General features: G+C 42.3%; 1 protein-coding gene across 1 annotated transcript in view; it reads right to left on the minus strand.

Annotated features, from left to right (window-relative positions):
- Positions 1 to 2,356: 2,356 nt before the first annotated feature.
- The window catches only part of LOC104622926 (inter-alpha-trypsin inhibitor heavy chain H2-like), a gene marked incomplete at its 3' end in the record, with an annotated part of 22,589 nt that continues 839 nt past the window's right edge, over positions 2,357 to 24,106 (minus strand). The window contains exons 2-15 of the mRNA XM_010289853.1: positions 23,158 to 23,232; positions 17,724 to 17,759; positions 16,843 to 17,015; positions 15,450 to 15,554; positions 14,966 to 15,128; positions 12,819 to 12,926; positions 11,515 to 11,643; positions 10,742 to 10,858; positions 9,296 to 9,464; positions 7,025 to 7,150; positions 5,976 to 6,157; positions 4,235 to 4,420; positions 3,097 to 3,236; positions 2,357 to 2,529 (exon numbers count right to left, since the gene is read on the minus strand). Of these exons, the coding sequence (XP_010288155.1) occupies positions 2,357 to 2,529; positions 3,097 to 3,236; positions 4,235 to 4,420; positions 5,976 to 6,157; positions 7,025 to 7,150; positions 9,296 to 9,464; positions 10,742 to 10,858; positions 11,515 to 11,643; positions 12,819 to 12,926; positions 14,966 to 15,128; positions 15,450 to 15,554; positions 16,843 to 17,015; positions 17,724 to 17,759; positions 23,158 to 23,232 (1,882 nt within the window). The remainder of the gene's footprint in view (positions 2,530 to 3,096; positions 3,237 to 4,234; positions 4,421 to 5,975; positions 6,158 to 7,024; positions 7,151 to 9,295; positions 9,465 to 10,741; positions 10,859 to 11,514; positions 11,644 to 12,818; positions 12,927 to 14,965; positions 15,129 to 15,449; positions 15,555 to 16,842; positions 17,016 to 17,723; positions 17,760 to 23,157; positions 23,233 to 24,106) is intronic.

Here is a 24,106-nt window from a genome sequence, read left to right on the forward strand (position 1 = left end):
TTGTTGTGGCCAAAGTGCAGGACCCTGCAATACTCTCTACCACAGACAGATTTGTATAATGAAGTTACGGTGGATTTACTCCAATGTCTCCACCAGAGGAATATGACTTACCAGGGCAGCTGAGCTAACCATAAGCTAATGGTGAAAAATGGAGCCTGACTTTTTAACTCTTATTCATGTGAATAGACCCCACTTTATCAAAGCCCCCAACGCAAGGGCTTAAGTGTTTTGCCAAATAAAAAGCTGAATTTCAAACATTTAGCATGTGGTAAAAGCTTTGCTGATGTGGGTCCTGAGTTTGAGGTGCCTGAGTAAAGGTAGGATGACCCACATGCATAAAGGTTGCAAGTAAGTGCAAGCATTTAAAATATGATCCCCTAATGTGTCCCCTTCTGCTAGATGTCTCTCTGTCTTTGCCATGACAGAGGCAGGAGAAAGTAACATGTGCCCTCTCTCTCCCACCTAGGTCATAAAGCGATATGATCTTAAATGATCCATGAAACTTGGTTTGTTTTATTATGTTGGGCTGAAAATAAGAAGAGCTGAAGCAGGGCACACATTCACATCTGTTGGCCCTCTGAAGAGAGGTAAGGGGAAAAAGGAGCTGGGGGACAACAGCAGGACAGAATATTGCACATCTAGATCTTCTAAATCTGTCAGCATCTTCTTCCTGAACACCTAATTCAGGCCATAGGCTCTTTTTACACAGGCAGTTATTTCCAGTCCGGTTTTGCAATAAGTCTGTCATGATAAAAGAACAACTTGTCAGTCCTTTAAAAAGTCAGTGATTTCAGTGGAAGACACAGTCTATGTCTACGAAGACAGACCGTGCAGCTCTGATGAGCGTCATGTAAGGACAGACAGAAAAATCTATTTCACATTACCCATTCTATGCCTTGTATATGCAAACTTTTTAGTACAGCTCATGTGTTTCATAATCCTAAACACGGGTTTACTTTGGTATTATTTTACAAGCTCCGTCCTTTGCTAAGGTTCAAGAGTCACGTCACACTGTCCCTGAAACCCATCAATGCCTTGACCTTGATTTTGGTGCTGGTAAGTTTTGAATATTCCATCAAAGACAGACACAAGAACCTATATTAAAGTCACTTAAATCCTCTGCATCAACTATATCAAGATAATTATGGTCTGAATTAGTCAGCTGGTGCCATGTATAATGAATTCATTATACATGAATGCAATACATGCTATTTCTGTGCTGGACTGTTTGCTGGTTGTGAGTTGTAGTGCAGTATAAGTAACAACTATTGAATTTCTCTTTGGGTCTCAGCTGCAGACTTTAAAATTGAAAAGAAGAATAAATTAACCTAGAAATAACAATTCTAAGACATAAGAACCTCATTTCATTGAGCCAGCATCAGGACATTTTTATAGTTATCCAGGAGCATGAGAACTGAGCGTGCAGGGCCTGTGCTTGGAGTTTCATCAAAGTCATAATCATTTCCAGTGTGAAATGCAAGATGGATGATGTTGTCTGTTGTAATGTAGGTTGCTTCTTTCCTTCACAACCAATTGTAAACTCTCCCATTTATGAATAGGTTTTAAATCACCAGATTCAGTTGTTCAAGGAGTTGATCTTTTACTTTCAGTGCTTTGATTTCATCACACTGGCTGTGTTTTCCTGATAGCAACAGTTGCGCTTTTTCAAATCGCTGACTGGTGAGGGTGCAAAATAGCTGCTGTTAAGTTTCATTGGAAGCACATGGCTGTGCAGGGATGACTTTGGATCTGCTAGACACCCACAGATGTCAACAGCTATCACTTTGAGACTAACTCTAGCATATAATGCCAGAAAAAGCCATCCCTGCCTCATTTGGCTGAACATCAGGTTGCTATAAGAAGGACCTTGCAACATGTATTGAAGTAATGAATTTAAAGGAGATATCCAGTACTTTAACTAATGAGGGACTATATGTTGTTAAGACAACTCAGATTCCATGTAGGCTTGTGGCTGATTGGTAACAATCTTAGGAAGCTTCCAAGGCTTAAAAGTGGAGATAAGATAGGTTTTAGTCAATTCTACAGCTTCAGTGCAGGGAACTAGGCGTATCTGTCCCAGTAAGAAGACATTCAATCTGTGATACTGTAGACTTATTGGAAACCTCATCATTGCAGTGTTGGCACATTCAAACCTCACTGAAGCCAACGGCTCCAAACAGCTCTTGTGTAACAGGATGCTCTCAAAGTGGATGAAGATTTGGCCGGCTTTCACTGAAAATACAGGCTATCCTACAAGCACAAACACCCAGAGTGAACAATGAACACACAGTTGTTCTAACACTAAAGAACAAAGCCAAAATGAGAGGTAAAGTAATGGACAGACTGAGACACTGACCTGGGCAGCAGCCCCTTCTGGGGTCTTTGGGCTGGTCTGCCAGCATTATCTCATCCTTTTCAGGATTCTCTATCAGCATGGCTGTGAAGGGGGTAACAATATGATGGTCAAGAGACATCTGTAGGATGGATTTGGTGATGTTCCTCTTCAAAGCTGCAGTGGGGGCTGTGTTTCTGGGTGGAGAACAAAACAGAAGGCATGGTTAGCAGCTCTACAGGGCAGCTGCCACAACAATGCCTCCACAGAGTGGTCATAGAACCAAACTGGTAGGTGTTGCAAGAAGGAAAGGCTGAGGGCCTGCATGAATGCACTCTCCATAAAACTATTCTTGGCTTCTGTGGACTTTGACCTGGACTCAAAGAAGCCCAGTCCTTCTCCTGATCTCAGCAGGAGACCTCTTTCTGCCTCAGAGGGGATTCATCCTGAACTCCTCCATAGCTTTTAGCCAGGCTCTGTAAGGCAAGTTTCCCATTCATCTCATTCACTCAGCCCCACAGCCAAGTCTGTTTGACCCTTATTCCTCTGATTAACTCCTCCCAAACTCTATTCCTTGATACTTGTGAGTGCTAAAAATAGGAAGATTGTGACTACAGATATCTGTCAGCATACTACCTTTATTTTGATTTGTTTACCTTACCCATTTGAAACCCTGTGAGCAGCCTCATGGCTGTAGTCTCAGAGAGGACCAGATTGCTCTCAAGCTTCACTTCCCTCCCATCACAGACCACAGTTCTCCTTACCTCTCTGCCAGCATCTGGTTGACAGTCAGATAGGCCCACAGCTTCCTAGTGAATTCGGGATCTGCATATTTGTCTTTCTTCATGAAGCCATCCAGTTCTTCAACATCTCGCAGGGTTTCCATGACGAGCTCCGCATTTGCCTATGCAATCAAGGAGAGATAAAGATAATGGAGGGTGAGCCAGGAGCATGCAGTGGCTTTGGGTTCCTCTCTTGTCATGACTGGCATTAAGGACCCATTATGGCTCTGCCTATGGTCACTTCTAGATCAGAAAGTCCCATCACTGTTGACTTGACTGCCATGGGAAGGGGAGCTGTAGCAAGAGGATCTTCTGTTAAAGACACTTTTAGTGGATTAAAATAGGTAAAGGAGCTGTCAGCAGTAGCCAAAGAGTGTGCTACCACATGCCAAAAGAAGAGGCTTTTAACATAGCTCTGCTGTCCTCTCCTCAGGCTTTTTTACATCCAACTCCTACTGAGGAACAGGAACAAAATTCTACTTTCTCCCACAGACCCTTGGACTGCACTGTGTTTTAGCAGGAAAGAATGTTGAACAGGTTTGTTTTTCTAGTAACTAACACATGGCAACTCCTAAGCCCTGTAAGAGTGTGGATATTTTGGTTCCTCCTCAGACAGAAGGATCTGGATGTAGTATTCCTACCCCATTCCACTCCACCTGGAAGAGAAGCCCTGAAACATGGGGAAAATCTCATCACACATGCCACAAGACAGAGCATAAAAGGACAGTGCTAGGACTAGGCACACTGTAGACCCACGTGCTTGAACTCCCCAACAGTTCAGCCATGAAAAGAACTACCTTACAGGATGTCCCCTGCACCTTCACAAAGCATGGAGGAGGACTCCACAGCCTTAGTCTGGTCTGCAATTGAATTTTGTATGGTACGTTAATTAGAAGGGAGTTCCTCTGGCAGGCAGGCTGCAGGTACTGACTATTCGTGGCTGTACTTGGAAGTTATTGTAAAACATTGCTGTACAGCACTCCCAAAGAGTTTCCCCACTCTCCCTCCTGGAACCCAAGAGGACAAAACACTCTGTTGGCAATAACCTCCACTCGTACACACGAGTGAGTGAACCAGCCCAAACCCCAGAAGCAGGTAGCCTCAGGAGACCCTCACTCACTGCTGTTGCTGTGACGATGCTTTCCAAGTGCTGCAGGTTTTCCGTGTCGACCTTCCCAGCCACTACTATCTCTGAGCCACCAAAGTAGTTGTGGAAGCTGCTCTGGGTGACATCTGACACTGACTCCTGGGGGTAGTTGAACTGAATCTTCCTCAAGAGTGGGGTGGAGACCTGGTTGTAGAAATTCTGAGATGGAAGGAGACAGAGAAGTGAGTCTGTTGTACCTGAAGCAATCCTCCCACATGCTGCACTCATACTGAAAGGACAGCAGGTGACAAAACCTGGAGCCCTAATGGGTGAGTGGGACTTTCCTTGTCCCGAAGAATGCAGACTCCTTTATACTTAGCACACTTCTAAGAAAGTACAGCAAGAAGCTCTAGCCCAAGTCACAGAATCACAGAATCACAGAATCACTAGGTTGGAAAGGACCTTCAAGATCATCAAGTCCAACCATTAATCCAGTGCCACCATGTCCCCTAAACCATGTCCTGAAGCGCCATATCCACGCGTTTTTTGAACAATTCCAGAGATGGTGACTCCACCACCTCCCTGGGCAGCCTGTGCCAATGCCTGACCACCCTCTCAGTGAAGAAATTTTTCCTAATATCCAATCTAAACCTCCCCTGGCGCAACTTGAGGGAATTTCCTCTTGTCCTATCGCTAGTTACTTGGGAGAAGAGACCAACACCCTCGTCACCACAACCCCCTTTCAGGTAGTTGTAGAAAGCGATAAGGTCTCCTCTCAGCCTCCTCTTCTCCAGACTAAACAACCCCAGTTCCCTCAGCCGCTCCTCATAAGACTTGTGCTCATAAGTCTTGTGGAAGTCAAAGGATGGTCAGAAGCCCATGGGTTGTGTTCTTCCTAGACCTAAAAGGCTTGAACAGTTATATATGGTCCTGAATCTATTATCAGGTTGGTCAGCTCTTGGCTACTTTACTACACAGCTGCTTCCCACCTAATTCTTGCCAAAACCTGGACCTATATCTATCTCACTTGTATTTGCTTCTGTGCTGTAGCCCGTCTGCCCTTTTCTGACCCTGTTGCACCTGGCTGGTGTGAACTGGGATGTGTGCACAGCTGGATTTAGCACATGGGACCAGAGAGGGGAAACAGGTGCTATGGGGGGAGGCTGTCTCATAACGAGGGGCTGCACTCTCAGAGCTGCTCTGTTTGGCAGAACACCATGTAGCGTGACCTGGCACACCTGTGTGTGTCCTATCACACTTCTGTTTGGAAAGAAGTATGAGAAACCTACATAGGTGATGAAACCAGTGAATAGAAACAGAATAAGGATGTAACAGTTTGTTCATCAGCAATTGCTGCTCATGGATTTGGAGCCATAGCCTCCTAGAACTGAACTTTTTTTTACACTGGCAAACTTTGGATTAACATTTAGCATTTATATCTAGGCCTTTTGTAAGTGCTGAAGTGGTCTGAGGTAAAATCCAGGCCTTAATTTTAATTTAGAAAATCTTTTTTATGGTTTGGACTGTTTTATAGAATATCAATCCTACACAGAGCAGTAAAGTATGTATTATAGATGCTACAAAAATTGTAACTAAGAGCACTTAAGCTAATGCATGATTGTCATCTTGCAGGTCTCTCCAGAAGAAACAATGCTTTTTGTGACTCTCCTTAGGCACCTACAGTAACTCTACTCTTGCTAGTGGAGTTACACGTCTCCACAGCTGCGAACAGAACTGGACCCTCAGTTTCAGAGGCAATGGGCCAGAAACGCACCTTCATTTGGGCAGAAGTCTCCTGATTTCCAAAAATTCTCTGGGCCATGCCACGGTTGTCAGTTGCGATTCTCTGCAGGAAATCGTAATCTACATCAAACCCAATCCCGAGACAGAAGAGAGAGAATTCATCTTTTATGCTCTGCTTCACGTTCTTCTGGATCGTTGTCAGCTTTAGCTCACCTTTGAGACACACAAAGGGTGACATCCATCTGAGCCATGGAGGAAGTCTCCATCAAGGTAAGCACATTTATACTCTTCCAGTGGTTTTGATTCTCTCTTAATATAAAGGGAGTCTAGACAACTAGCTCAGATGCCCAATCGCCATTCTGGAGTGCCTACAGTGACATTTGAGCTTTTTCTGGATGGAGATTAACAAATTGGTTCCACTGAAGGAAATTCCTTTGAACTCTTTTTTGATATCTGACGCATATTCTTTCTATATCCAGGGCTCTTACTAACTTCCTGAGGAGTTTGTAATTGTAACACAGCTAGACTTCTCCCAGAATTACTGCTTCAAGCTCTCTGCAGGCTAAGACATCTCCACAGAGCTTTACTTTGTTTCTTGTGCTTAAGATGTTCTCTGCCACCGTTGGGACTGACATTTTTGCAAACTTATTTTTAATGGCAGCGTATTCTGAGCTGGCAGCTTGCAGTAAGGAATTGCTTTTGACCTATGTCAAATGCAATTCAAATTAATTTGCTTTCTACTTTATTTTCCTGATTTTAATGTTACACTTGGGACTGCGTAGATCTGTGGGCTAAGGTCACTGGAAGAGGAAATTTTTTTGTGAATGCCTCTTCTACAGGATTTGTGCATCTCTGTAATTGCAAGAAGTACATAACTTGCATTAATGTAGTCTGCTCATCTTTTGAAAGCTTCTGTGCAAAACCCCATGGCACCTATAGCACTTGGCAAAAGCGCAGCACAGGCATTGGAAGAACAGGGAACAGAATTATTTTAATTTACTGTCTAAGTTTCTATGTGTTGCACGATTTTCTCAGGCTAATCCCACTGGCCTTTCTTCTCACCTGAAGCTGGATCCTTACCTACTGTTGGATCTCCATCAGACACCAGTACGATCATGGAGACTGAGTTAGGGTCCAACATGCCTAAGTTTTGGGCTTCATTCAGGATGAATGTGGCTCGGAGAAGAGCTTCATTGATATTTGTGCCTGTCAAAGACACAATGAAGAAAACAAGTTTGACGATTGTTGAATCTCTTGTTGAATCCAGATCAATTCTGAGATCTTAGTGGAATTAGTCAACATGGACAAAATCAAAGATCAGGGCAGCAAAACCCCTTCTTTGTGATGCTTATGGTACATCTGCTAGCACTCTGGTTCCCTAAAGAGATAGAAGCTGAAAGGTGTTGCATGTAGGTCATTGTGTTAAACAGACCTTCTCTATTTTCCTTACATATAGTTATACTATTTACTGAAATAATCAGAATTAGTTAGGATGTACATCTCTGTAAGTAGAAATAGTCTCTTATAATCCATCTAAATTTGTTCATCAGCATGTTACTTTTTTCTTACCATGATGTTGAAATATATTAATACATATTTATACCATAAAATCACAGAATAGTTTGGGTTGGAAGGGACCTTTAAAGGTTGTCTAGTCCAACCCCCCTGCAATGAGCAGGGACACCTTCAAATAGATCAGGTTGCTCAGAGCCCCGTCCAACCTGACCTGGGATGTTTCCAAGGATGGGGCATCCACCACCTCTCTGGGCAACCTGTGCCGGTGTTTCACCACCCTCATTGTGAAAATTTCTTCCTTAGATCTAGTTGAAATCTGCCCTTTTTTAGTTTAAAACCGTTACCCCTTGTCCTATTGCAACAGGCCCTGCTAAAAAGTCTGTCCCCATCTTTCTTGTAAGCCCCCTTTAAGCCCTGGCAGCTGCAGTAAGGTCTCCCGGAGCCTTCTCTTCTCCAGGCTGAACAGCCCCAACTTTCTCAGCCTTTCTTCATAGGAGAGGTGTTCCGTTGTTCTGATAATTTTTGTGGCCCAATGAATTTATGCACATCTGTATATACACACACATAGGTGTTTTGCACTAAGTTCCATTAAGACACCAGATATTAATACCCTTTTTCATCCCAGGCTGTCACCTCCACCTTGCCCCGCCGCTAATTCCAGTGGGAACATTTGTGGTGTTGGGAATTATTTGCTGTGGGGAGAAATAGTGGATTTGTAGGCAGATGATTGAATGAGAGAAGAAAATTTCATTGTTGCTATCAGCCTGTTCCTGGGACATCTTGATTGTAAAAGAAGAAGTGTATGTTTACGGACCCTGTCTAAAGGTTTGGCTTGTGGCACAGAAGGGACTGAGTAAGAAATTCCTATGAGAAGAACAGGAGTAGGAAGGCTGAGCAGTCAGAAAACAGGTATTTTGTTTGTCAAGAAAGGAAAACATGAGTGGCTCCAGAGACAGGATAATAAAATGCTGCATTGCAAACTGGCTTTGCTGAATGGGAGCAGGTCTCTTAGCTTGTCTATCAGTTCTTTTGGAGCAACAAAGCCAGGCTTATGAGGCATTCATATACCCAACATGGGTTCCCATTCCCAGCACAGTGATGATCTCGGACAAGTCTATAACTTCGTGTTGATCCTACCTTATGTGTTGCCAATGCAAGTTTCTGGCAATGAAGATGTCACAGCACCAGAAGGCTCTGATGTTGCGTAGAGCCTTGACATGCTATTGGCATACAAATAACTGAACAACTAAACCGGGATTGCACTTCAGAGAGCAATAGATTAAAATGATTGTGAGGCCTTTCTGTACAAGTAGCTCAAGCAATAACAAATGAAGCATCCAAAGTGCTGTAAGGCTGAAAAAGGCAAATGTTCTTGTTTATCAGATAGGGAATGAAGGCAAAAAAATGAAGAACAGTTTGCCCACGGTGGCATTGACCATGATGTAGTCTACTATTTACAGCCAGTGGACACCCTGGAGTTGGGCTGCTTATGATCTGCTTTAGAAAGGTATGAGATGGCCTTGGTCTTTCAAAGATATTTGGGATCTGTGAGGCTGGAGGTAGGACCTATAGATTAAAGACATCTGTTCTATGGTCTGTGTTCTATCTGTTGGCCTATGTTCTACCTATTGTAGCTTATTCAGCAGAAGGAAATGCTATTCCATCCCTTAACACAATAAACTGGAATCTTTGCTCTCCTTTAGCCACAGGGCGTGCTTTTTTCATCTTGGGAATCAGATTTTTTGTTAGCAATACTCTGCCAATCTGAAGGTTGTCTGAGATACCATTCCTGTGATATCTAACTCCCATGAGCACCTTGCAATCAAAACCTCATACCCCCATTGGGATGGATTGTCTGGATGTACTTCTTAGCATCTTCAACCTGCGCTGGGGTGGCTGAGACTAGATTATCTCTCCAGCATCGGACATTGTGGTTGAAGTCGATAAGGGAGAACTGATCAGCAGCACGGAGCTCACTCAATATTGCCTTCATGGCCTCGATGGTCTGAGAAGAAGAAATTTAAGAGAAGATGAGTTTATGCTTCCTATTGCTGAAAGCATCTTCCTAACTTGTGACTACAAGCGGACAGATGCCTTTGATGAATAAGAACATGAGCACTGGAACCCAAAATAGCATCTGCTTTCCAGATCTCTCTTTTTTTGCACTTCTTGCATAGTTCAACAAAGTTGAACTTTTCTCCAAAGAAACATGGAAAAAATGCAATTAGCAAGAACAAACCCATGTGCCTCAACCCATCCTTGCTTAACTCCTGCTAACACAGAGTGAGGTGAGAGAGAGAAGCCGTTTGTAAGACACTGTGGTTCAGGAGAGTGGAATTGCTCATATCAGCTCAGGAGGCTTAGCTCTGTCTGCAATGCTGTCACTTCAGGCTGAGTAACATCTGTTTGAAGATGTGTCATTTAAACAAGCAACAATTAGCCTGTATCCCAGTTTTGCAGCACTGATTTCCCCAAGGAAGTAATCTGCCAAGCCTTAGTATTGTGCTCCAAAACAAATTCAAATATACCTAGATCATTCCCAACTAATGTTTGGCTATCCAGTTCTTAAAAAAACCTTCAGCAACACATGATATACAATTTCCTGAACTACCCTCTCAGCACTACAAATTTTTTCCTGACATCTGATATAAATATCTCTTGCTGTAAATCCATCTGATTCCATCTTATTCTACCCTGGGTGGGCATGAATTTCAGTTGATGAGTTTCCCTTTTCGAACAACTGTTTGCATATTTGGAGGCTGGTTATGTCTCTCCAAGTCTTTTCTTTTGCAGACTAAAACATCTTTTTTTTTTTTTTTTAATTTTTCCCCCCCTATGGGTTATGTTGTCTAAACAATTCTCACTGCTCTTCAGTGGGCTGTCAACAATTTGTCCACAACTTTCTGAAAGCAGGTGTGTAGTATCCCCACTGAGACTTCCCCAGGGTTCAATTGAGGAGATTAGAGAAAAACAGGGTCAGAGCCTTTGCAAAATGTTTTGTGATCTGTCAACTAAAATTTTAATTTAGAGCTAAAGTCAGTATTCTGATGGCATAACCTCTTCCTTACAGCATGGAAGAAGCATTACAAATACAGAGTAAAATCATGAAGTCTTTGATTCACCAAATATTCTCTAAATTCAGTGAGACTTTTGATGGAGTAAAGAGTAAGGAACTAAGCTAAGCTGGTAATTTTGAGTGCCAGTCTGCTACAGAATTGCATGGTAAGGCACATGGGAAAAGTTGGCAGGAGGTTTCTTTTGCAATAGAGGTCAAACACTTACTTGTTTCATTTTCAGTCCCCACATCGAGCCACTGACGTCTATAACAAATAAAATGTTTTTGGGCAGAGGATCAAGATTTTCCGGAGCAAAGAAGTGAATAAAATAGCCATTAAAAATCTGCAAAATAAAGTAAAAAAATTCACAATTAAGTAAGCTATAGTAAAAATGTCAGAAAATTCAAGACAATAACAGAGCAGAAAATGTTATTTTTCTTTGTGGGCCAAATCTAACTTTCAGCTCTGCACATCTCTGTATTTGTAGCGTTACACCATTTATACTCCATATTTTTTTTCTTTTTATCAAGGAAAGCAAAGCCTGGTTCTCAGACAACCGCCATGGCTAGCGTGGGGAGGAATGAAAAACATTTTTAAAACGTCTGTTCTGTCTGTACTAATTCAACCCCACAACTCTGCTTCATGTTAGCATAAAAATAGTGATGTTCTGGTTGTCTCCTTGTGATATATTGGTACAACTTCCAATGACTCTGTCCTCTGATTCAACATTAAATCACCAGAGTACTGCTAGGTATAAAAGACATTGGCTTTTGAACAAGACAGGAATCTGCTCCTGACTATATGTAGGACCACGTCTTAGTCATAAATTAGAGTAAATCCATTCTGCCCACTTAAAATCTCTCTGTTCTTTTGATTGGATAAAGAGCTCTTTCTCCTGCCTATTCTTCTGAACGATGAAGTTTATTTAGCATAGTTTGCTTAATGACAGCAATTCTGGTATTCACAGATCTCTCGTTCCAGTTAACCAGCAACACTCACTTCCAGTTCTCCACCTGTGGTTTCTCTGTTCACATCATATTGCACCACAAAATTTCCATCTACTGCTGTGGATGAGCACGTGGGGCATTTTCGTTGTTGAGCCATCGTTGGCTTGAAAGAAACATGAGCCTTGAAATGAGAAGTGATCATCAGTCAATCAGATGTTGTGTGAAAGGTGGATCAAGGAAACAAAAAGAATTCGTCTTTTCATGAAATACCTTATTTCAATGAACACTTTTCTTCTTTCTTTATTTGTACTCTTAGTTTAAGTGGAAAATGGACATTGTCACTTCAAAAGGAAAAGAACACTAAGGTTTGCCTGGATATGCTGATTCAATAGGAGGAACTGTGACACAAATAAGATGACCCATCTACAGCATCAAATATTTCAGTTAGACCTGTGCAAACCATTTCTAGTAAGTAATATGTTGGCTTATTTAACATTTTCGTAGTTGAAACTATCCATAATTTTAGTTACTTTTAAAAATAGCTTTTTAATTTTTTCCTGAACAAACCAGAGCTTGTGATTTGTCTATAAAGTGAGTACTAGGAATCATTTTCCTTAGTCACATGATTGGTTATGCAGACTTTACGGCATTTTTTCTCTGCTTTGAATGGGTAACTTGAAATTACCTGAGAAGATAAAACATAATATATATAGCCACACATTACTTCTGAAATAATTTGCTAAACTAGGAATGTGGGTGAATGAGACATAAAGTCGAGCCTGGATATTAAGAAACAATACTGCTCGATATATTATTATAGTAGTATAGATGGGCTTTTCCAGCCTGATTCACATATCCTGTATTAAATGTCTATGTAAGAGCAAGAAGAGCTGTACATTCCCAGAGTCACTGCTTGAAGTTTCTTGAGAAAAACTTCTCTGCTGTTGGAGTTATGCTGGAGAAAACTATGATAAGAATGTCAAGGAAAAGAGCCACTCTAAAATAAGTCCCTATGCAGATGTTCCCAGTTGAAACTGAGACTGTGGAGTTATTCCAGAATGGTTATTTCACTTGATATCCACCACCTAACTTTTTCACATCCAGCAATCCCAGTGCACTGCCCTTCCAGAATTACAAATGAAAAGCTTTGCACAAAGATGGGTGGACTACACACTATTTCTGTACTGTTGCCACCGAGCATCTTGTATATACAGTTAGGTAGCAATAAGGAAGATACTGTATTTTTTGCCATATTTTTGCATGCTTCCAGCAGGTATGAAAAAGTGCCATGACCGTGTAGGAACAAGTGTTGTGAAAACTGAAGTTTTCATGCTATTTCCAGTCTGTGACTATTACCTTTTTCTCCCCCTTGGAGATGGTGGTGATTCCATCGAAATGATCTCCGAGTGAATTAGGAACATGCACGTAGCGAAGTCCCTGCGGCTCAATAATGCGGACATCCACCTAAAGGCAGGAAGGGAGGACATTAGTATGAAGCAGAGCCAGTGTTGTATCAGGATCTCATGAACCCTCCATAGGCAAACTCCAACTGGGGGTTGGGATGCTCTTGAGAGTGCTCCTGTAGGGCTAGTCTCATTCACGGTGGGGATCGATGCAATGCTGAAAATAGACCACAATAGAAAGACAAAAAAAGTGCCCAAAGAATAGAAAGAGTTTGGTGGAAATGCTCGTTCTTCCTCTCTCTCCCACCCTATGGGGCAAGTGGTAGGACACGAGTCAAGGGTGATACCATTGTTTATGCTGAAAGCACGAAAGAAGCATGAAGTGACTGCGTAAGTGTTGCTTTGGGTTAGAAGGCCAGGAGAAACACTTGGTGATGAGTTCTGTCCCTCTCTACTGATGCTATTGACAGGACAGAGAGTATTTTTGCTTTTGTTTGGATGGCCAAGGTGATTTGGAAAATAAAGGTTTTATCCTGTCAGCCTGAGATAAGGGCTTTTTCTGGTTGTGTTTCTGAATAGTTAGTAAGGCTACTAGGAGGCAGGACATGGCGTCCTTTTCAGTAGGACTAACTGAGGCCTTTGGACAGCTTGAAGCAGATCACAGACTGCACCGAGGAAATGTGATTAGTAAACTTTCATATACAGCTTATGCTGAAGCCATGGAAAGCTGAAGAAGGAGACATTTATGAAACAGGAACATAAGAGTGGCTGGATGGAAATGTCCATCTACCCCTGTATCCTGTGTCTTGAAACAAGGTTGTAAAACAAGTATAAGGTTTCAACGTGTGTCACTAATCAACTGTAAGTTTTGCAAATTTCTTAACGTATGGAAGGTTATTGATTACCTATTAGTTTAACTTTAGTATAGAATTCTTTAGCCTAATAACTATGTGATTATGTTTAACGGCCTACTCTCATAGTCCTTAGGCTGTATTAGCCTCAATGCTAACGTTGTAACTACGTGTAAACGGCTAATCACGAGGAAAGCAGGCCTCATGAAAATTAAAACACAGAAGAGTTAAGAGCAAGGACTGAGAGATTAAAGAGAACAGAGAAAATATCTTAACCTTGAGCATAGAGACAAACCGGCAGGAATGCTCTAACAAGGATGATAAGAAGGAACCGCTTGGCTGGACAACAGAAGGGGCAAACATCCAAGGAGAAGAAATTTTCCTCAAGAGACCTGTGACCATAAAAGGGAAAAAGGAGGAGGGGGCTAACTCCCCAAACGACCACCGACGACCACCTGAGACCCCCGCGCATGTGTAGTGTAGTTTTGCAACGCCAGCATTATGTAAATGTAATAGATAAGCAAGGAGGCGGTGATTTCTCGGAAAATGTGTGAATATTCATGTCTTTAAGGCATATAAATGATGAACTTTTGTTTCAGTGCACGCATGTTAGGAGGAGATATCCCCCATGCGTCCAGCGCTGCAATAAAGATGTCTGCTTAATAGCACTTTGATGTTATTGAGTTTAAATTTCTTAAGTTTGGATTTCTTTGAATCAGCCGGTGGATGACAGAGGACACCTTTGGATGAGTGCAAGAAAGAGGGTAAGAGTAAGACAAATCATCTTCTGGCAGCCAGTTGTGGAGCAACTGTCATTCAGAGAACATCTGCTGTCACAGGACACTATCTCATGAAGTTAGGACTATTGTGAAAAGCACCGTTCCAAATAAATAGCAAATATTGTTTGTTTTCCTTCAGTCAAGGCAAGTTTACACAAGGGTATATATAGACCAAAGCTTGTTTGCCCAAGTGGTTCTGACATGAGTCAGTCGTCATTCAGGAGATGCCCAACTGAGTACAACAGGAGGCCGGACACATTTGCTCCTCACTCATGTAGCTACATAGCTCCTGGCTTGAAGTGTCTCATTCTGGTCTGCACAGACCTTGAGGTTATTTGTACTGAGCCCATGTAAAAGGAAGGAGCTGTAGATGAAGTGTCCTGCTGTGGGGCTCATAGGAACCTTGGCTGCTTTCTCAGTAAGGATTCACCTGTGGGGTGCTGCCTACACACACCAGCTCTATACTTTACCTCCATGTGCTTTGCCAAGCGTCCTGGCTTCACAGAGATGACGTGCTCATAGGAGCTCAGTTTCCTTCGAATCATTTCATGGTAGTGAAGTTCAAACTGGATCCTTGTTCCTGGGGGCACATTCACTTCAGTTTTGAAGTTTTCCATATCCAAGGCATTGCTCCTGAAAAGTCAGCTGTGGGGTTATTTTGAGAAAATACAAGGAGGAAGAGAGATTCTTTGCATTTTGAGTTTAGAGTTAGGCATTTGCTGGGTCTGATTCCAACTGTGGCCTGTTTCGGGGACCTGCAGTTGTCTGTTAGAATAACACGTTTTATCAAGCTGAAAGCAGAAACACAAGTCCTTGACAATTAAATATCAGAGCTGCTGTAAGCAAGCAACACATTTTCCTTCCCAGGGTTCATCTATATCCTCCTGAGATGGGTCACCTCAGTTCTCCTATGAATAAGTTCAGTACAACACCTATATGCAAACATCTTTGTACCTTACTATTCCAGCAGCTTTGCCTTTGGCTTTTGCTTGAGAGTACATTTTTCTGGCTTCAGATTTTTCCCGGATTTTGCTGGTAAATGTTATACCATTGACATCCCTAGGAGAGAGAAACACAGTCAGTTTGTAAAAGAAACAACTTTACAATCGATGGCTGTTTCTTCACATTAGAAAAACATCAGTGAAATCTAAGCTGGTGGGAAATAAAATAATAATGCTGTTGTTTATCCCCAAAGTAATGAAGTCTGGTTTCCAGTAGATCTATATCTTTTTCCCTACCTGTTTTTTCATTTCAAGTAGCCAGCACTCTTGTACTCTGAGGAGGATCTGCTGTCCCCCACCTCCTTCATACTTTCCCTATTCCTTGGGCAGGGCAGGCAGTTACTCATGTCATGGCTGTTTTGGAACATGGACCAGGACATGTCTCCTGACCAGCAAGGTGGCTGCTGCCTCTCTCAATGGATATTGAAGCAGGCTGGTTTCTTTCTGTTCAGTGAGGGCTCCAATTTGGGTCTCTCTTATCTCCTGAGACATGAGCCAGCAGTGTGCCCAGGTGGCCAAGAAGGCCGACAGTATCCTGGCTTGTATCAGGAATAGTGTGGCCAGCAGCAGCAGGGAAATGATCGTGTCCCTCTACTCGGCACTGGTGGGGCCGCATCTCAAATAGCGTATTCAGTTTGGGACCCCTCGCTACAAAAGGGACATTGGGATTGTTTAGTCTGGAGAAGAGGAGGCTGAGGGCAGACCTTATAGCTCTCTACAGCTACCTGAAAGGGAGTTGTAGTGGGGTGGATGTTGGTCTCTTCTCCCAAGTAACTAGCGATAAGATGAAAGGAAGCAGCCTTAAGTTGTGGCAGGGGAGGTTTAGATTGGATATTAGGAAAAATTTCTTTACTGAAAGAGTGGTCAAACATTAGAACAGGCTGCCCAGGGAGGTGGTGGAGTCACCATCACTGGAGGTGTTCAAAAAACATGTAGATGTGGCATTTGGGGACATGGTTTAGTGGGCATGGTGGTGTTGGGTTGATGGTTGGACCTGATGATCTTATAGGTCTTTTCCTTAATTCTATGATTCTATTCTATGATTCCTTTGATCTGGTGCCAACTTGCACAAGACAGGTAGGAGCTCAGTCTATTTGAGAGTTCTGTTCTTTTGTCAAATTTTGTCAACATTGGCCAATGGCCCAATAATTGCTGGAGAGGAATAGATGGACAGACAGGAAGTATGATGACATGAACCTTTTTTCTTTGAGAAAGCCTGCTAAAATTACACTGAACCTGGAAAATAGTAAGATGTGTTTTGCTTTTACAAATACCTCCCTCCCACCACATTCTGCCACCACATTAAACCTGACAGAGCACAAGGCTGATACCTGCCCACTACTTACATAGTAAAGTTGTCAATAAAAGCTCCTTTGGGGACTTGTACATCAAACACTATGTGCTGGGACCGTTTTGCGTTATTCACCATTTTGGCTTGGATCATTGTGTTGGCCAACCGTGATGTTATAGTGGATTGAACTTTGTAGCTGTAAAGACCTATCTTGTCATCGTCTTCCACCTGTAATTGACAAAATTACTCTATAAAGTTAGGACACAGCTAGAAAATGTGCCTTAGAGGGCAATATCAACCCTCAATTTTTAGTCTCAGTGCCTTTTTTGCAACTGCTGTTCATGGCAGCCAGATGGGACATGAGCTCAAGTTCAAGACACCTCCGTATGTTACCTGGCAATCGTGGCAGGACACTCATGTGAATATAGCTCATTATAACAGTTCAGGGAATTTATTAAGCTGGAATTTTTCCTTGCTTTTGACCATGCAGCCAGTCCTTGGAATGACTCTATTGGTGCAATCCAGCAAAGAAGGGTACATAGTAATCCTCAGCATCATATACTGAGGAGGATAAAGCTTACAGTTTCAATAAAAGTCCTAAATAAGAGACCTGAAGCATTGGTTACCAACCTAGTGTTGTAAATGTTTAAACCATGCAGTGGGAGAACAATATTGAACTGGTATATGAAGGTATTGTCTTTGTCTAATCACTTTTGATGCTATTTCTTCATATTTACCATACCCTTCTCCCTCCAGGAGCAGGTGTATAAACAGCATTGTGCAAACAGTGCTCTGTTTAAAGAAAATAGGTTAATAACCAACTGGCAGTAAAAACAAGGAACTGAACAAACAACAGAATTGATTTCCAAAAAATGGTTAACTAGAGAATCACTTTGTTCGGTATTAGTTTCCATAGAGGAAGAAAAAAAAACTCACCAGATCTCCAACATACCCCCAGTCAGATGTGCTTCGCTGGAAAAGAAAAATATGGAGAATGTATTTCAGCAAAGCTAAGAACACAGATTGAGGCTGTTTCAAGACAGGGATCAGATAGTGGTAACATCGAAAATCTGCTTTCCAAGATGATCACAGTTGATTTGAGTTCTCAGACTTAGTGTGCATATTGCTTTTGTCTTATTTTATGTATTTGTACATGGGATGTTGGAGCATGTGATCTCCCAGCTGTGACTTGGAGGCTATCAAAACCAGAAGGACAGGTCTCTTCCTCTCTTTCATTTTTTATAGAAAATATTCTCTTCTAGAACAAAAACAATCTTCCTGAAAGCAAAACATGCTGGCAAAAAGTCATACTTAGAAATCCTAGCTTTTAACACAAAAATTACCTTTTTGTGTTTCTAGGAAAAGTGGAAAAACCTTAAACACCAGACCTTTTAGCTCATCTTGTTTTTATTTACATTATAGAACATATATCTCCAGTATTGTATTATATGGAATATGTATACATAAAAACCCTATTGTGAAATCGATATTACATTTATATGCTTATATATATGTAAAGTTAGTTATTTATGCAATGCTTAGAAGCGCTGAAACAGCTCATCAATGGTGGTTTTTTCCCCTGCTCTGTTGTATAGGTCTATTTGGAAATTTCTATGAAGAGGTGGTGACATCTTGTGGCCATTTGAATCATTCTGCTTGCCTCAAACTTAAGACTCGCGTGAATAACTGAGGTGGGATTTGGCAATGGAGTGGTCCCTTTCATCTGAAAAAAGATACTCCTTTTTGGCTGAATGAGTCCTGCCCTAAACCGTGCTGACAGTACTGGTAAGGGGATTGGGTGCTCTGTGCCGCTGGAGGTGCCCAAGGGTACCACACTGACCTACAGCTGAGGCTCCAGGAGATCATGAGGCTTCTGTAGGTCTTGCATGGCATCTGACACCCAGTAAGATGTCTTGGACACTGATAGATCTGTACGTGTAGGCAACTGAACTGAGCCATTCAACTCCACTGATGATGAGCAGGAAATTAGGGAGGCTAGTTCAGATACTGATAGTTAAATTATAAAAATGTACCAAAACATACCAATCTCATTTCAGGTTTCAGTAGCACTTGAATCCAAGAGGACCCAAAACCACAGAAGATGCTCAGGAAAGCTGCGTTAGTCTCATGGTGCATATAAGGCTTGCTGTACATTACTAAGTTCATTTGAAGCTAATTAATATCCTGTTACTAGGAAAATCTTGGCCTGCATAAGAGATGATGCATGGTGTAGCAAAATCGTTTTAATGAGATGACTTTAAGGATCCTTTAAAGCCAGATAGAAAGATTGCAGAATTTCCGCCTGCCTGAGAACAAATGCAGGTTTTTATTTACCAGCTGTACAGGCTCTCCCTGAAACATTCATCCTGGGGTTTCAGGATCTGGAAATTTATGGCTCTCTAGAGACCCTCTGCAAAGCCTGATGGGTTGATCCCTGCTCAGTCCATCCTGACACCCCACAGACATCACTCTACAGTGAACTGGACCCTTCACATCTGATAAAGAACCACCCACACATACCCTTGGCATTGGAAACATCACCAGCATGAATATAAATTAAGACTAAACCAACCTTACCTGAAACAAATTTAATTTTGAAAGGGTGAAGACCAAGACCTTAGCACAGTGGGGATTTGTTTTATTGTGGTACTTTTCTGGTTCTTAGAAGAGCTTAGGGCTCCCGACTGACTTTACAAATGGCGCTTAAAGGTTTCAAGATGCCCAGGTTTCCTTCCTGTTTATTTTTGTGAGAGTGGAGGAGAAGGGGGAGACACTGATGGGGACGTGAGCTTATCACTTGTACATGTAATGACTCCTACCGCTGCTGTTAGAGATCAGACATGGGTTGGGCCAACCATCTCCCTAAGATCTCAAAGGTTGCAGAGGGCAGCCACTCCAACAGGTCAGGAGGCCAGAGCTGTAGATAACTATACTTCAGGTTTGAGCGCTGGTGTAGTTACTGAGAAAATGCGCTTTGTAAGGATTTCTGTGGCACATGAGACTTGTGCTATTTCTGGCCACATCCAGAACTGCTGATGACCACAGTGCATAGAAACAGTATCTTGTGAAATATCTAACATGTGGCAAGTTCCTGATTAGCGTGGAGATGAGTGCCTTGGGAACTAAGGATCTGGTCTTGATAGAGTTGGGCCCATCTTCAGGTACTGATACCTGTCTTCTCCCGACATCTGTGCAGGCTATGGATATTTAGCCCTCTGTAATGATCTTTATTCAAATCACTGTGCATGAATATTGCAGTCTACCATCAAGAATATATTGAATACTTCAACCTAATTATTATCCAAGGCTGCTGACGCTGATTCATCCTGTCCTGTCCGGGGAGGAAGTAGCCAAGATGCCTAAGGGAGGAATGCATTGCAAGAGGTAATGCGTTACAAGAGATTGCAGGTTTTAGGTCATCTACAGGATGCCTAGCTTACCGTTGCTTTCAGGTTGCAGTCCACAGGCTACTTCTGAAGTGTGACAGTACAATAAGGAAGGCAAATTCAGAGATGTTATACTGCATTTGAAGGAAATGACTTTTCTACTGGGGCATGAAAATTCCTAGGATAAGTCATAAGAAATTAAGGAAAAGGTTGAAAAGCCGATGCCCAGCATGAAAAACTAGAAAGAGGATGAGATGTATCTCTCTGGCATGTCCTCCCAGTTCTTTGAGGTGATGTTTCCTCATAGATGCACTTGTTTTCATGTGAGCCATTTCCTAAGCAGTTTTTTTAACACACTGCAATTTCATTGCAGCCTCTTGAGACTCCTTTTGGGGATCATGACCCTTAGTGTGAGGTGCAAGAAGAGCAATTTCAAACCTAGGTCTTGGCAGAGTTTGTTTTCACAGTGCTGAAGATGAATCCTGGTCTTTCTGGTCACATTTATACCCTGGGATCCCAGAGGACTCTCCAGCCAGCTGATTCCACCCTCTCTCTCCTTCCATATTTTTTCCTATGCTGATTCTTATGGGGAGGGAGCCAGGCAGGCAGAGCAATAAGGCAATAGGTGTGATGTCACCTGGCTCTGAACAGACAGAGATCAGGACCAGGACTGGGAGACATGCTATAGAACATCCTGCCTCACAATCTAGGCACAAGCTCCATTATCTGTCTCCAAAAGAGAGATAATGGCAGTGAACCATCACACAGAGGTTCATAAGGTTACCAGAATTCCAGCCCATGAGGTGCTCTGTTTCTGTGGTCACGAGGACCATTCACATACCTGAGACACAGTATTTTTGGAATTACTCAGGAGCAAATATTTTTCACCAGAATACCTGAACTGGACATAGAAAGCTATTTAGAGATAATCAAGTACGGCCTGCAGAGGAGTTCTGTTGTCTTGTTGCCAATGGGCTAGTGACCTCACTGTAGAAAAACATAGTGCTAAAACAATAATTTGGAAGACAGCCTTCCTCTAGTGATCCGCAGTAAGTAACTTTATGCCTGCTGTTGGCCAAGAGCTACTGTCTCAAGATGTTTAGCGTAGTTCAGTTTAATTTATTAATCTTTTATTGTGACCCAACTAACATAAGGGTAGCTCATCCTATACCTGGGATCTTAGTTCTACTGGTTTGCAAAGGCTCATTTGATAGGTAAAGGATGAGAAATAATATATGGGAATAGAAGGAATAACTGATGATATAATAAAACTACTAGTAGAATTGCAAATTACTGCATGTATATGTCTATATCACTAGGTACCCAGAAAGCTGGGGAACAGAGGCAGTGAAATACATATGGCACTAATACAGACATGTTGGAAAGAAATGATGTCCTGAAGAAGTCCAGCTAGAAAGGATATCTGCTTAGATATGATTAAATTGTTTAAATGCTGGTCTGGCAAACGTGAACTGGCTTGATTCATATTTGTGCTAAAATCTTCCATTTTTCTGGCAGTGCAATGGGGGCTTTAGGTGTCAATAAATTACATTGACAGTGTCTGTGAGGCCCCTTTCAAAAAACCTTAGGATAAAGAAGAATCATGTTTGCCTGTGCTTAACTTCAAAAATGCTGGGAAATCCAACTTTACTCAAGAGGATCTTTTGTTTTCATTGTACTGAACAAGCTCAAGAAAGGCAGCACCGGAGCTTGGTGGAGGACAAGGTTCACTGATCATAATTTCTTTCATTCAGTATAATAAAAGCTAATACCTTCAAACAACCGACTTCATGATTATTATCTTTAATTACTACTGTGTAAAACACAGGAAAACTCCTGCAATGCTGTTGTAACTGTTTCTGTTTCAGAAGCTGACAGAATACAATAATCTGCAACCCATCAGCATGCTGGAAACACATTTTCTTTCCTGGTCTCAGAGTCCACCAGCTCATTACTCATGTGACACTGTGCTGCACTATTTTGACCTGAGTTAAATATGAATGAATGGACTATGTCAACCATATCTGGGGCTGCCTCCAAAGCCGTGTGGCCAGCAGGTCAAGGGAGGGGATTCTGCCCCTCTGCCCCGCTCTGGGGAGACCCCCCTGCAGTGTTGCGTCCAGCTCTGGAGCCCTCGGCACAGGAGAGACATGGACCTGCTGGAGCGGGGCCAGAGGAGGCCACAAAGATGATCAGGGGGCTGGAACAGCTCTGCTGGGAGGACAGGCTGGGAGAGCTGGGGGGGGTTCAGCCTGGAAAAGAGAAGGCTCTGGGAAGACCTTATTGCAGCCTGCCAGTACCTAAAGGGGGTCTACAAGAAAGTTGGAGAGGGACTTTTTGCAAGGGCCTGCAGCAATAGGACAAGATGGTAAATTCAGATTAGATATAAAGAAGAATGCTTCACTATGAGGGTGGTGAGGCACTAGAACAGGTTGTCCAGAGAAGTTGTGGTTGCCCCATCCCTGGAAATCTTCAAGGCCAGGTTGGATGGGGCTTTGAGCAACCTGACTAGTTGAAGGTGTCTCTGCCTGTGGCAAGGGTGGATTGGAACTAGGTGATCTTTAAGGTCCCTACCAACCCAAAATATTCTATGATTCTATGACTACCTGCAGGACCGAAATGTTTCAGCCCACATCGCCAGTGTCTGAAGTCCTTTTCCATTTTCTCACAGAAAAGCCCCACCAGTGTCAATGGGATTTTTCCCATACATTAAGTTAGACAGACAAGTATCTCTATTGTTCAGTATCTGTATTGTGGTCCTCAGGAGCTCAGATATGGAACAAAGCCTTGTTGTGCCAGGTACTGCATGAAGGATAGTAGCATTTCTTATCCCAACAAGAGATATGGAGGTCTCAATGCATATAAGGACCTCCTGGTCCTACCTGATTGCATGCTTACAACCGTTGACATGGAACAGGCTGCCTGGAGACACCTCCCAGGCATTCTTGCTTCCCTTTTTTTTGAAGCATTTTTGGGTACTGTACCTGGTACCTGCCATTTCTCATCTTGGAGCTTGAAGGAAATCCATCACTTTCTAGGTCAATCAGATTTTCCACTTCCTAGAGGAGAAAGAGGAAGAAATGAAGAGGTGTTGTTTCTGCCTTACTGTTTATCGCTTGATTCATTATTGATTAGAACTCTAACAGAGTTCCAAAGGGAATTTAGTTCCCCGTGGTGCAAATGGGGAGCAAAGATGCAAAACATTTAAGACCAAAATGCTGCATCTTCACACATTCGGTTTCCATCTGTGGCCAACTAGCTTTATACACTCGTCTAAGACCATGGCCTTTTCTATCTTTTTGCAACCTTTTCTTCTGAAACAAGGAGTAATATTTAACACATTGAACTGCTCATAAAGAGCAAGAGGCAGATTATCATCAGGATGGGTCCAGCCATGGTAACTACAGCATTTCAGATACTGATCTCACATACATCAGCAAGTTCAGAGAATTTCTGCTCAAACCAATACAAGTTGTCTCTGGCTTTCTACTAATATACCTGACAACTGAATTTATCCCATTGACAGCAAAGGAACATCAGGTCTTTTCCAAGAGCAAAGCTGCACTGATTCAATTAGAAGTGTGATTCTTACACCACAGCAATACTCTTAATTAAAGTTTGTTAGAAGTTTATGGCAAGGAAGAAGTTTAAATTCATGAGTTTCTCTCCAACTTATATGATAGCATACATGCAAAGGTTTGCACAAAATTAACTGAAATTGTTTAAGCACATTGACGTTAAACTGATATTGCATCTATGTTTAGAAAGGAGCACAGGTCTGGAATATTTTTTCTGGGAATTACAAACTCAGGATAAAAATCTCACTGTGTCATGAAAAGTGCTGTAAGAAGATACAAAAAGAGGATATCCCTGCTCACTAACTCTTTTTGTTAATCTTGCGAAGGAAAAGAAAGCTTCACACGGTTCCTGCTG

The sequence above is a fragment of the Phaethon lepturus genome, unplaced genomic scaffold (genome assembly GCF_000687285.1).
Source record: "Phaethon lepturus isolate BGI_N335 unplaced genomic scaffold, ASM68728v1 scaffold1966, whole genome shotgun sequence".
Classification (NCBI taxonomy): Eukaryota; Metazoa; Chordata; class Aves; order Phaethontiformes; family Phaethontidae; genus Phaethon; species Phaethon lepturus.